General features: G+C 59.5%; 1 protein-coding gene across 1 annotated transcript in view; it reads left to right on the forward strand.

The window, feature by feature from the left end:
* Positions 1-5,844: 5,844 nt before the first annotated feature.
* GRPEL2 (GrpE like 2, mitochondrial) overlaps positions 5,845-14,340 on the forward strand; it is a 40,645-nt gene continuing 32,149 nt past the window's right edge. Inside the window, exon 1 of the mRNA XM_075342354.1 lies at positions 5,845-5,949. Coding sequence (XP_075198469.1) covers positions 5,870-5,949 — 80 coding nt within the window. The 5' untranslated portion in view covers positions 5,845-5,869. The remainder of the gene's footprint in view (positions 5,950-14,340) is intronic.

Below are 14,340 nucleotides of genomic sequence, written 5' to 3' on the forward strand. Positions count from 1 at the left end.
ACAGAAACTACCTGAGGTTCTTCTGGTACCGTGACAACGACCCAGATAAAGACATCATAGAGTACCGGATGAGGGTACATATCTTCGGGAACAGTCCTTCCCCCGCCGTGGCTATCTACGGTCTCAGGAATTCCGCCAAAGAAGGTGAAGAGAAGTGCGGGTCGGATGTTAGATCCTTTGTGGAAAAGGATTTCTACGTAGACGACTGCTTAAAATCCACACCCACAAACGAGGCAGCAATCAGTCTTCTAAAAAGAGCTCAAGAAATGCTCGCTCAGTCCAACTTAAGGTTGCATAAGATTGCATCCAACAGCCGAGAACTGATGGAAGCCTTTCCCTCTCAAGACTATTCTAGTGATCTGAAGGGCATAGACCTGAGCATCGACTCTCTTCCCATGCAACGGAGCCTAGGACTACTTTGGGACTTGAAGACAGATGCCTTCACCTTTCAGATCAACAAAGAAGAAAAGTCCTTCACACGTAGAGGTGTCCTTTCCTTTGTGAATAGTTTGTACGATCCTCTGGGATTCGTAGCTCCAGTTACCGTCCAAGGTAAAATGATGCTAAGAGACTTCACCCAAGAGACATCTGATTGGGATGATCCACTTCCGGGAGAAAAAGCAGACCTGTAGGCAGAGTGGAGGAAGTCTCTCGAGGCCTTGACCGATCTTCATGTGAACCGACCATACGCTCCTGTGCCATCCACAGAAGTCAAATCTCAAAGACTTTGTATCTTCTGCGATGCATCAGTCAAAGCAATCGCAGCAGTAGTATACCTTAAAACCACCGATGTGAATGAACAGATCCATATTGGGTTCGTCATGAGTCGGACAAAACTGGCGCCACTCCGTGAACACACGATACCTAGACTGGAACTCTGTGCTGCCGTCCTTGCAGTAGAGCTGGCTGAACTTATCTCAGATGGAATGAATCAGGAGATCAAAGATGCAGAGTTCTACACTGACAGCAAGGTGGTACTAGGATACATCTGCAACGAAACACGACGCTTCTATGTCTACGTCAGCAACCGGGTATTGAGAATAAGAAGATCAACTTGCCCTGATCAGTGGCATTACGTATCTACTCATCACAATCCCGCCGACCATGCGACTAGATCCGTTGCACCAAGTCACCTTAAGGACACTACATGGTTCACAGGCCCTGCCTTCCTGTACCGAACAACATCCTACATCAGCAGGCCCGATACATTCGAACTGGTGGATCCAGATGTCGATGAAGACCTTCGTCCTCAAGTGTCAGCTCTTCATACAGTGGTTTCAGGACGTCACCTCGGATCTCATCGGTTCAGTAGATTCTCAACCTGGAACTCACTCGTTAGATCCATCGCCTTTTTACTACACGTGACTCAGTTTTACAAGTCCGAACTACCAACAAATCAGAGATGCAGTAAAGGTTGGCATCACTGCAAGCATGCGTTTACTGCTCCCAACCTAGAGAAAGCCAAGATTACAATACTCCATGTTGTACAAAATGAAGCCTACAACAAGGAGATAGACAATCTCGACAAAGGACTACCCATTCCTAGAGACAGTGTGTTGAGGAAACTCGACCCGTTCATTGACAAAGATGGGCTGCTGAGAATAGGTGGCCGCATTCAAGAAGCTAAGGTAGAAGTCTCAGAGAAACACCCGGTAATTCCCGGACGTCATCACGTCACAACCTTGCTCATTCGACATCATCACATCTTGGTGAGACATCAAGGTCGTTTGTTTACCGAAGGGAGTCTACGAGCGGCTGGACTATGGATAGTCGGAGCGAAGAGAAGCGTGAGCAAACTCATCTTCAACTGCGTTACGTGTCGCAAACTTCGTGGCATGTTTCAAAACCAGAAGATGGCTAATCTTCCACCTGACAGGCTCAGTACTGAACCCCCTTTCACCAACGTTGGACTGGATGTGTTCGGCCCCTGGTCCGTAGCTACAAGACGCACTAGGAAGGTCCATGCCGAAGCAAAGTGTTGGGCAGTTCTATTCACCTGTTTGTCTGTCAGAGCTGTTCATATCGAGGTAATAGAATCTATGGACACTTCAAGTTTCATAAATGCACTTCGACGCTTCATCGCTATCAGAGGCCCTGTGAAGCACATTCGTTCTGATAGAGGCACGAACTTTATTGGAGCAGCAAGAGAACTCCAAATCCCTTCCAATCTAGACATTACAAATGTAGAGAGGTACCTAGGTGAGCAAGGATGCACCTGGACCTTCAACCCACCACACTCTTCGCACATGGGAGGCACCTGGGAAAGAATGATAGGAATTGCACGCAAGATTCTAGATTCTATCCTCTTGCAAGCAAACACCAGACTTACCCACGAAAGCTTGACTACGTTCTTGGCCGAAGTTACAGCTATCATGAATGCTAGGCCATTGACAGCTCTTTCTGGAGATTCTGGAGACTCAACAGTTCTTACTCCTGCCATGTTACTTACACAGAAAACCTGTGTCCCAGGAGCTCCACCTGGAGAATTCACAGAGAAAGACCTCTACAGAAGACAATGGAGGCAAGTACAAAACGTGTCCAATACCTTTTGGGACAGATGGAGGAAACAATATCTCTCCACTCTGCAAACCAGAACAAAATGGCAGAAAGACCATCCAAACATCAGACTTGGCGATGTGGTACTTGTAAAGGACAGTCAATCACACCGAAATGAGTGGCCACTCGGCCTAGTCACCAAACCCTTTCCCAGCAAAGACGGGAGAGTACGCAAGGTAGAGGTCAGAGTGAGCAAGCTCGGAGAGAACAAACTGTTCACCAGACCAGTCACTGAACTTGTGTTGTTGTTATCCCCTCAGGAGTCCAATAGTGGCATTGGTTAACGCCAAGCGGGGAGTGTTCTGTCTCCTATTCATTAAATAGGATAAGGGTAATATCGTTTGTTGCCCACAAGAGGTCACTGTTGGCTTTCTTATGTTTTCCTCATACATCTCCATAGTATTTCTGTGGGTTGGAGCCTGTTGCTTTAAGGAAAAGATACTTCCTTGGACTGCCCCTTTTCCCTTCCCTTACTGAGTTGGAAACGCAGATGTCTTGGTGCCTCCATAGGATTCAGAGGTGCTATGTTTGGCTCCAGTTCCTTTTTTTTCAATCGTTCCTCCTGACTAGTGGATCCCGGTAGGAATCATTGTACTAGACTACATATTTGTGTTGGAATATGTGTACAGTTGTTATGTAGGCACTGTGAAGTGGCAGTGGCGCTACTCAGATTACATAGGCCGTGATACATGCAGAGAAGGTGTAGGGCAGCTTCAGCAGTGTAAATGTTGTGTTCAGTCATATGCATTGCTCTCTATGTTATGCAGATTCTGTAAATACCAGTACTACTATGTATGTCATTCTGTTATTTGTGATATGCCTGTACTGATATGGATTTGTATCTTTTGTTATAGTTTTTACCAATCAATCATCCATTTCTTATGATCATCCACCTATCCATCATCATTTAATAAACAAAGACTTAAAGGCAACACAGTCTGTTTATTGAAACAGTGGATGAAGGTTAGCTGTATGCCGGAGTCCACACAGCTTACACGTGGACGAAGGCAGAACAAACTGCTTGAGGTTTCTAAAGATGCTAATCGGTAAAAAGAAGTGGTATGTCCATTCTTCAGACTCTTTTCGCTATGAAGACGTTCTGTACTTTAAAGGAAATTAGGATTGCCACCCATTTTTTACTTAGACTAGTGTTACTCAAAAAATATATTTCTGAGAAGATTGCACACGTGATAAGCTCATTTGTTTCTTAATATATTGCTCTATATTTTACAACACAAGTCAATGGGCGTCTTTTTGAGTGTTTGAGCAGATCATGTAGATATCCCACCGCTGCCACCAATATGTCACGAACAGCATTCTGCTGCCTCCAAAATATGGAACAATCCTCCAGAGACCTGTATCTTCCTCTATTGAACATGGCATCAACTCAAACTTCTGTATTTATTAAAAAAAATCACTCTTCTCCCATATACCTCCCCTTGGTGATCTCACATGGGGCTGGTCATAGGATCCCTAACTTTCAGATGGAACATATTGTGGTCATATTTCCCATCACGATTTTACCTTTCTATATATAAGAAATATGATATGTGTATTGTCATCCATCTGCTCGATAATATTTTGGGGTTGATGCTCATGTCTCAATTATGTAAAGAATATACATGTTATTCCACTTGGGATCTAATGCCTAAAATGTGTCTCCCATAACTGTAGGATTTACGTTTTCCACAAAAACATAAATATTCATGACTTGGCTTTGGCTTTGGTCCGGCTATGGTTAGTCTTTTGAAATTCAGAAAAGCTCACTCCCCAAAGGTGCCAGAAGTGTTGCTTTCATGCGCTGTATATACAAAACCCAGCCTTTTGGTCTGCTTACAACAGATGTACCCATTAAATTACCTGTCCACACCAGGGGGTTCTACTTCAATGAAGGCTGGACAGTGGTGATATAGTGTTAGATTGCAAGCTCTTCTTTCATTTCTAAATTATCATGAAGCCATACACTGATCCTCTTATACCATTACATTATGACACCGTGGAAATGTTCATTTCACCGGATGAACAAGCGTTTTTCTCGTTTATCGGGTGATCACCTGTTAACACTGAAAAATCATCTTGTAATAAGCATTAACAATGCTCTTTCAGGATTACACAGTGATTGCCTCGGAGAGCGGTGGTCTGGCTTCCTTGGCTTACAGTGTCATATTTCCAGACTAATATATACTGCCATACATTATCTATGAGTACAGGTATGTTATTAGCACTAGATGCAGGTCTTATTGGGCTTTTTCTATCTTTTATCACCCTTCTATCAGAACAGGAGGATGTGTCTTACATACTGTATTCAGATTGGGATACATGGAGCACAGGCACAGCCTCTAGGAATATGTTGGTGCTATTATGTTACGTATATGTCATAACGCCACATATAGGGGGAAGCTACTATAGAAGCTCCTCCCTGGCTAACTGCCCTACTCTCACTTAAAGAGAAGGATTTTGAACTATTTTGAAACTCTGCGCTGCCGCCATGATTGTAGTGGGCAGTGTAATTCTACGAATGATCTGCAGAGCTTCAATAAAATGGCGCTGGATGTGGTGCATGCCCAGATGGAGATTTCATATCAATGACCTCTTTATTAAGTCAAAATCTCAATCTGCGCATGTGCTACCATGGCCCCATGTTATTGAAGACCGTCTGTAGAATGACACTGTGCATGGTCTTCAATAAAATGGCGCCACGGCGACACATGATTGTGCAGATTGAGATTTTGACTTAATGAAGAGGTCATTAAGATGAAATCTCAATCTAAATGCACATACATCTACATATGGCGCCATTTTATTGAGACCTGCAGATCAGCCGTAGAATCACACTGCGCACACACCACCCACCGTAATCATGGCGGCAGCGCAGAATTTCAAAAAGAATGCGGGTCAGTGAATAATCAGTGACCTAGAGGAGCAGGCAGAGGGGCGGAGAAGACCCTCCCCGATGCATGATGATCATCATGATATCTTATCTTTAGAGGGCTATTATTCAATAACCACAGATCTGATTTCTTCACCGCAGGTATCAGGTTAATCAGCATCACACCGCCATTATGGCCATGGCTTTACTTTATAGTGCTAAATCCTGCTGACAGGTGCTCTTTAACCCCGAGATCCCACGGCTGCCAGGAGTTATCACTCATAACATTATCAAGAGCACCAGGCCGCGCGTTGCGTACTGGGAGTTGTAGTTTCGTCCGCCCCTTCTTTGTATTGGCCGATTTCCGCCCCGCCCCCTGCTCTGTAGTAGTTCTCCTACGCCTGCGCGCCCAGATCGTAGTGTAACAGACACAGAAGTGTGGACATGGCCGGCGGCTTCAGGATGAGAGCAGTGGCCGAGCAGCTCCGGAGGGCGCTGACATACGGCGCCCGGCGGCACAGCAGGTGAGGGAGGCCGGGCCGCAGGTGGAGCACGGACAATGCTGGGGTGTACAGGGAATAGGGCGAGAGTGGCCTGCAGAGTGCGGTGCGTGACACGGCCGTGCCCCACAATCACGGCTGGGCTAGGTGCACGGTAATTACTTGTTCCCATAGTAACCCCTGCACAACCGGACCACACGTGCTGCACAGAGGAGGGGGGCTGCCAGGCAGCAGAAACTAAGCATGGCGGGTGAGTGGTGTGCAGCAGTGTGACTGGGGCTATTGTACTGAGCCCTCCATGTACAGCCGCCTGTGTGCTGGGCGCTGACCTTCACTAGACTGAGCCTGTAGCCCACCAATACTCCCAACTTCGCCTCCTCCCCGGATTATGGCCCCCGCGCCCTCTCCTCCGCTCCCCCTATCCCCTGAATTATGGCCCCCGCGCCCTCTCCTCCGCTCCCCCTATCCCCTGAATTATGGCCCCCGCGCCCTCTCCTCCGCTCCCCCTATCCCCTGAATTATGGCCCCCGCGCCCTCTCCTCCGCTCCCCCTATCCCCTGGATTATGGCCCCCGCGCCCTCTCCTCCGCTCCCCCTATCCCCTGGATTATGGCCCCCGCGCCCTCTCCTCCGCTCCCCCTATCCCCTGGATTATGGCCCCCGCGCCCTCTCCTCCGCTCCCCCTATCCCCTGGATTATGGCCCCCGCGCCCTCTCCTCCGCTCCCCCTATCCCCTGGATTATGGCCCCCGCGCCCTCTCCTCCGCTCCCCCTATCCCCTGGATTATGGCCCCCGCGCCCTCTCCTCCGCTCCCCCTATCCCCTGGATTATGGCCCCCGCGCCCTCTCCTCCGCTCCCCCCTATCCCCTGGATATGGCCCCCGTGCCCTCTCCTCCGCTCCCCCCTATCCCCTGGATATGGCCCCCGTGCCCTCTCCTCCGCTCCCCCTATCCCCTGGATTATGGCCCCGCACCCTCTCCTCCGCTCCCCCTATCCCCCCTGGATTGTGGCCCCCGCGCCCTCTCCTCCGCTCCCCCTATCCCCCCTGGATTGTGGCCCCCGCGCCCTCTCCTCCGCTCCCCCTATCCCCCCTGGATTGTGGCCCCCGCGCCCTCTCCTCCGCTCCCCCTATCCCCCCTGGATTGTGGCCCCCGCGCCCTCTCCTCCGCTCCCCCTATCCCCCCTGGATTGTGGCCCCCGCGCCCTCTCCTCCGCTCCCCCTATCCCCCCTGGATTGTGGCCCCCGCGCCCTCTCCTCCGCTCCCCCTATCCCCCCTGGATTGTGGCCCCCGCGCCCTCTCCTCCGCTCCCCCTATCCCCCCTGGATTGTGGCCCCCGCGCCCTCTCCTCCGCTCCCCCTATCCCCCCTGGATTGTGGCCCCCGTGCCCTCTCCTCCGCTCCCCCTATCCCCCCTGGATTGTGGCCCCCGTGCCCTCTCCTCCGCTCCCCCTATCCCCCCTGGATTGTGGCCCCCGTGCCCTCTCCTCCGCTCCCCCTATCCCCCCTGGATTGTGGCCCCCGTGCCCTCTCCTCCGCTCCCCCTATCCCCCCTGGATTGTGGCCCCCGTGCCCTCTCCTCCGCTCCCCCTATCCCCCCTGGATTGTGGCCCCCGTGCCCTCTCCTCCGCTCCCCCTATCCCCCCTGGATTGTGGCCCCCGTGCCCTCTCCTCCGCTCCCCCTATCCCCCCTGGATTGTGGCCCCCGTGCCCTCTCCTCCGCTCCCCCTATCCCCCCTGGATTGTGGCCCCCGTGCCCTCTCCTCCGCTCCCCCTATCCCCCCTGGATTGTGGCCCCCGTGCCCTCTCCTCCGCTCCCCCTATCCCCCCTGGATTGTGGCCCCCGTGCCCTCTCCTCCGCTCCCCCTATCCCCCCTGGATTGTGGCCCCCGTGCCCTCTCCTCCGCTCCCCCTATCCCCCCTGGATTGTGGCCCCCGTGCCCTCTCCTCCGCTCCCCCTATCCCCCCTGGATTGTGGCCCCCGTGCCCTCTCCTCCGCTCCCCCTATCCCCCCTGGATTGTGGCCCCCGTGCCCTCTCCTCCGCTCCCCCTATCCCCCCTGGATTGTGGCCCCCGTGCCCTCTCCTCCGCTCCCCCCTATCCCCCCTGGATTGTGGCCCCCGTGCCCTCTCCTCCGCTCCCCCCTATCCCCCCTGGATTGTGGCCCCCGTGCCCTCTCCTCCGCTCCCCCCTATCCCCCCTGGATTGTGGCCCCCGTGCCCTCTCCTCCGCTCCCCCCTATCCCCCCTGGATTGTGGCCCCCGTGCCCTCTCCTCCGCTCCCCCCTATCCCCCCTGGATTGTGGCCCCCGTGCCCTCTCCTCCGCTCCCCCCTATCCCCCCTGGATTGTGGCCCCCGTGCCCTCTCCTCCGCTCCCCCCTATCCCCCCTGGATTGTGGCCCCCGTGCCCTCTCCTCCGCTCCCCCCTATCCCCCCTGGATTGTGGCCCCCGTGCCCTCTCCTCCGCTCCCCCCTATCCCCCCTGGATTGTGGCCCCCGTGCCCTCTCCTCCGCTCCCCCCTATCCCCCCTGGATTGTGGCCCCCGTGCCCTCTCCTCCGCTCCCCCCTATCCCCCCTGGATTGTGGCCCCCGTGCCCTCTCCTCCGCTCCCCCCTATCCCCCCTGGATTGTGGCCCCCGTGCCCTCTCCTCCGCTCCCCCCTATCCCCCCTGGATTGTGGCCCCCGTGCCCTCTCCTCCGCTCCCCCCTATCCCCCCTGGATTGTGGCCCCCGTGCCCTCTCCTCCGCTCCCCCCTATCCCCCCTGGATTGTGGCCCCCGTGCCCTCTCCTCCGCTCCCCCCTATCCCCCCTGGATTGTGGCCCCCGTGCCCTCTCCTCCGCTCCCCCCTATCCCCCCTGGATTGTGGCCCCCGTGCCCTCTCCTCCGCTCCCCCCTATCCCCCCTGGATTGTGGCCCCCGTGCCCTCTCCTCCGCTCCCCCCTATCCCCCCTGGATTGTGGCCCCCGTGCCCTCTCCTCCGCTCCCCCCTATCCCCCCTGGATTGTGGCCCCCGTGCCCTCTCCTCCGCTCCCCCCTATCCCCCCTGGATTGTGGCCCCCGTGCCCTCTCCTCCGCTCCCCCCTATCCCCCCTGGATTGTGGCCCCCGTGCCCTCTCCTCCGCTCCCCCCTATCCCCCCTGGATTGTGGCCCCCGTGCCCTCTCCTCCGCTCCCCCCTATCCCCCCTGGATTGTGGCCCCCGTGCCCTCTCCTCCGCTCCCCCCTATCCCCCCTGGATTGTGGCCCCCGTGCCCTCTCCTCCGCTCCCCCCTATCCCCCCTGGATTGTGGCCCCCGTGCCCTCTCCTCCGCTCCCCCCTATCCCCCCTGGATTGTGGCCCCCGTGCCCTCTCCTCCGCTCCCCCCTATCCCCCCTGGATTGTGGCCCCCGTGCCCTCTCCTCCGCTCCCCCCTATCCCCCCTGGATTGTGGCCCCCGTGCCCTCTCCTCCGCTCCCCCCTATCCCCCCTGGATTGTGGCCCCCGTGCCCTCTCCTCCGCTCCCCCCTATCCCCCCTGGATTGTGGCCCCCGTGCCCTCTCCTCCGCTCCCCCCTATCCCCCCTGGATTGTGGCCCCCGTGCCCTCTCCTCCGCTCCCCCCTATCCCCCCTGGATTGTGGCCCCCGTGCCCTCTCCTCCGCTCCCCCCTATCCCCCCTGGATTGTGGCCCCCGTGCCCTCTCCTCCGCTCCCCCCTATCCCCCCTGGATTGTGGCCCCCGTGCCCTCTCCTCCGCTCCCCCCTATCCCCCCTGGATTGTGGCCCCCGTGCCCTCTCCTCCGCTCCCCCCTGGATTGTGGCCCCCGTGCCCTCTCCTCCGCTCCCCCCTGGATTGTGGCCCCCGTGCCCTCTCCTCCGCTCCCCCCTGGATTGTGGCCCCCGTGCCCTCTCCTCCGCTCCCCCCTGGATTGTGGCCCCCGTGCCCTCTCCTCCGCTCCCCCCCTGGATTGTGGCCCCCGTGCCCTCTCCTCCGCTCCCCCCTGGATTGTGGCCCCCGTGCCCTCTCCTCCGCTCCCCCCTGGATTGTGGCCCCCGTGCCCTCTCCTCCGCTCCCCCCTGGATTGTGGCCCCCGTGCCCTCTCCTCCGCTCCCCCCTGGATTGTGGCCCCCGTGCCCTCTCCTCCGCTCCCCCCTGGATTGTGGCCCCCGTGCCCTCTCCTCCGCTCCCCCCTGGATTGTGGCCCCCGTGCCCTCTCCTCCGCTCCCCCCTGGATTGTGGCCCCCGTGCCCTCTCCTCCGCTCCCCCCTGGATTGTGGCCCCCGTGCCCTCTCCTCCGCTCCCCCCTGGATTGTGGCCCCCGTGCCCTCTCCTCCGCTCCCCCCTGGATTGTGGCCCCCGTGCCCTCTCCTCCGCTCCCCCCTGGATTGTGGCCCCCGTGCCCTCTCCTCCGCTCCCCCCTGGATTGTGGCCCCCGTGCCCTCTCCTCCGCTCCCCCCTGGATTGTGGCCCCCGTGCCCTCTCCTCCGCTCCCCCCTGGATTGTGGCCCCCGTGCCCTCTCCTCCGCTCCCCCCTGGATTGTGGCCCCCGTGCCCTCTCCTCCGCTCCCCCCTGGATTGTGGCCCCCGTGCCCTCTCCTCCGCTCCCCCCTGGATTGTGGCCCCCGTGCCCTCTCCTCCGCTCCCCCCTGGATTGTGGCCCCCGTGCCCTCTCCTCCGCTCCCCCCTGGATTGTGGCCCCCGTGCCCTCTCCTCCGCTCCCCCCTGGATTGTGGCCCCCGTGCCCTCTCCTCCGCTCCCCCCTGGATTGTGGCCCCCGTGCCCTCTCCTCCGCTCCCCCCCCCTGGATTGTGGCCCCCGTGCCCTCTCCTCCGCTCCCCCCTATCCCCCCTGGATTGTGGCCCCCGTGCCCTCTCCTCCGCTCCCCCCTATCCCCCCTGGATTGTGGCCCCCGTGCCCTCTCCTCCGCTCCCCCCTATCCCCCCTGGATTGTGGCCCCCGTGCCCTCTCCTCCGCTCCCCCCTATCCCCCCTGGATTGTGGCCCCCGTGCCCTCTCCTCCGCTCCCCCCTATCCCCCCTGGATTGTGGCCCCCGTGCCCTCTCCTCCGCTCCCCCCTATCCCCCCTGGATTGTGGCCCCCGTGCCCTCTCCTCCGCTCCCCCCTATCCCCCCTGGATTGTGGCCCCCGTGCCCTCTCCTCCGCTCCCCCCTATCCCCCCTGGATTGTGGCCCCCGTGCCCTCTCCTCCGCTCCCCCCTATCCCCCCTGGATTGTGGCCCCCGTGCCCTCTCCTCCGCTCCCCCCTATCCCCCCTGGATTGTGGCCCCCGTGCCCTCTCCTCCGCTCCCCCCTATCCCCCCTGGATTGTGGCCCCCGTGCCCTCTCCTCCGCTCCCCCCTATCCCCCCTGGATTGTGGCCCCCGTGCCCTCTCCTCCGCTCCCCCCTATCCCCCCTGGATTGTGGCCCCCGTGCCCTCTCCTCCGCTCCCCCCTATCCCCCCTGGATTGTGGCCCCCGTGCCCTCTCCTCCGCTCCCCCCTATCCCCCCTGGATTGTGGCCCCCGTGCCCTCTCCTCCGCTCCCCCCTATCCCCCCTGGATTGTGGCCCCCGTGCCCTCTCCTCCGCTCCCCCCTATCCCCCCTGGATTGTGGCCCCCGTGCCCTCTCCTCCGCTCCCCCCTATCCCCCCTGGATTGTGGCCCCCGTGCCCTCTCCTCCGCTCCCCCCTATCCCCCCTGGATTGTGGCCCCCGTGCCCTCTCCTCCGCTCCCCCCTATCCCCCCTGGATTGTGGCCCCCGTGCCCTCTCCTCCGCTCCCCCCTATCCCCCCTGGATTGTGGCCCCCGTGCCCTCTCCTCCGCTCCCCCCTATCCCCCCTGGATTGTGGCCCCCGTGCCCTCTCCTCCGCTCCCCCCTATCCCCCCTGGATTGTGGCCCCCGTGCCCTCTCCTCCGCTCCCCCCTATCCCCCCTGGATTGTGGCCCCCGTGCCCTCTCCTCCGCTCCCCCCTATCCCCCCTGGATTGTGGCCCCCGTGCCCTCTCCTCCGCTCCCCCCTATCCCCCCTGGATTGTGGCCCCCGTGCCCTCTCCTCCGCTCCCCCCTATCCCCCCTGGATTGTGGCCCCCGTGCCCTCTCCTCCGCTCCCCCCTATCCCCCCTGGATTGTGGCCCCCGTGCCCTCTCCTCCGCTCCCCCCTATCCCCCCTGGATTGTGGCCCCCGTGCCCTCTCCTCCGCTCCCCCCTATCCCCCCTGGATTGTGGCCCCCGTGCCCTCTCCTCCGCTCCCCCCTATCCCCCCTGGATTGTGGCCCCCGTGCCCTCTCCTCCGCTCCCCCCTATCCCCCCTGGATTGTGGCCCCCGTGCCCTCTCCTCCGCTCCCCCCTATCCCCCCTGGATTGTGGCCCCCGTGCCCTCTCCTCCGCTCCCCCCTATCCCCCCTGGATTGTGGCCCCCGTGCCCTCTCCTCCGCTCCCCCCTATCCCCCCTGGATTGTGGCCCCCGTGCCCTCTCCTCCGCTCCCCCCTATCCCCCCTGGATTGTGGCCCCCGTGCCCTCTCCTCCGCTCCCCCCCTATCCCCCCTGGATTGTGGCCCCCGTGCCCTCTCCTCCGCTCCCCCCTATCCCCCCTGGATTGTGGCCCCCGTGCCCTCTCCTCCGCTCCCCCCTATCCCCCCTGGATTGTGGCCCCCGTGCCCTCTCCTCCGCTCCCCCCTATCCCCCCTGGATTGTGGCCCCCGTGCCCTCTCCTCCGCTCCCCCCTATCCCCCCTGGATTGTGGCCCCCGTGCCCTCTCCTCCGCTCCCCCCTATCCCCCCTGGATTGTGGCCCCCGTGCCCTCTCCTCCGCTCCCCCCTATCCCCCCTGGATTGTGGCCCCCGTGCCCTCTCCTCCGCTCCCCCCTATCCCCCCTGGATTGTGGCCCCCGTGCCCTCTCCTCCGCTCCCCCCTATCCCCCCTGGATTGTGGCCCCCGTGCCCTCTCCTCCGCTCCCCCCTATCCCCCCTGGATTGTGGCCCCCGTGCCCTCTCCTCCGCTCCCCCCTATCCCCCCTGGATTGTGGCCCCCGTGCCCTCTCCTCCGCTCCCCCCTATCCCCCCTGGATTGTGGCCCCCGTGCCCTCTCCTCCGCTCCCCCCTATCCCCCCTGGATTGTGGCCCCCGTGCCCTCTCCTCCGCTCCCCCCTATCCCCCCTGGATTGTGGCCCCCGTGCCCTCTCCTCCGCTCCCCCCTATCCCCCCTGGATTGTGGCCCCCGTGCCCTCTCCTCCGCTCCCCCCTATCCCCCCTGGATTGTGGCCCCCGTGCCCTCTCCTCCGCTCCCCCCTATCCCCCCTGGATTGTGGCCCCCGTGCCCTCTCCTCCGCTCCCCCCTATCCCCCCTGGATTGTGGCCCCCGTGCCCTCTCCTCCGCTCCCCCCTATCCCCCCTGGATTGTGGCCCCCGTGCCCTCTCCTCCGCTCCCCCCTATCCCCCCTGGATTGTGGCCCCCGTGCCCTCTCCTCCGCTCCCCCCTATCCCCCCTGGATTGTGGCCCCCGTGCCCTCTCCTCCGCTCCCCCCTATCCCCCCTGGATTGTGGCTGTCCTCATCAGATGCCCCCTCCACGTGTGCAGCCAGTCATCTTTCCTAGCCACACACAGACTAGCCTGCTGTTATCAGGCCTGTGTGATCAGCTGGTGGGGACTGACTATTTACAGCCTAATAAAGGGTTGTCATTTACACAAGATTGTCTGTAGATAGTTATGTCTGGAGCCAGACCCCGCCATTGTTGCTCTCTAGATCGCAATATATCCTTGTATTGTAGATTGCAGCGTCTCCTTACATGGAGGTTATATTTACAAGGATCGGGCTGCTAAGAATCCCCCTCCTCTAAGGCTATGTGCGCACGCTGCATCTTTGTGGTGACCACAAAGATGCACGTTTTTGGTCCTTAAAAAATACGCTCCCTCTGCATGCATTTTTTCTTCGGCGCTCTATTGGGAGACCCAGACGATTGGGTGTATAGCACTGCCTCCGGAGGCCACACAAAGCAATTACACTAAAAAGTGTAAGGCCCCTCCCCTTCTGGCTATACACCCCCAGTGGGATCACTGGCTCACCAGTTTTCTGCTTTGTGCGAAGGAGGTCAGACATCCACGCATAGCTCCACTGTTTGTAGTCAGCAGTAGCTGCTGGCTATATCGGATGGAAGAAAAGAGGGCCCATATGGGGCCCCCAGCATGCTCCCTTCTCACCCGCGGTGGTGCTTGTAAGGTTGAGGTACCTATTGCTGGTACAGAGGCTGGAGCCCACATGCTGTTTTCCTTCCACATCCCCTGGAGGGCTCTGTGGAAGTGGGATCTTGCCGGCCCCCAAACCCTGGGGCCGGGCTCCATCCACAGACCCAGAGAACCTGCTGGATTTGGAGCGGGAGTGCCGTTCAGGGACAAGGCCCTGCAACTTTCAGGTACTCTGTGTCCCCGGCAGGCACGGACACTC

The sequence above is a fragment of the Anomaloglossus baeobatrachus genome, chromosome 4, assembly GCF_048569485.1.
Source record: "Anomaloglossus baeobatrachus isolate aAnoBae1 chromosome 4, aAnoBae1.hap1, whole genome shotgun sequence".
Classification (NCBI taxonomy): domain Eukaryota; kingdom Metazoa; phylum Chordata; class Amphibia; order Anura; family Aromobatidae; genus Anomaloglossus; species Anomaloglossus baeobatrachus.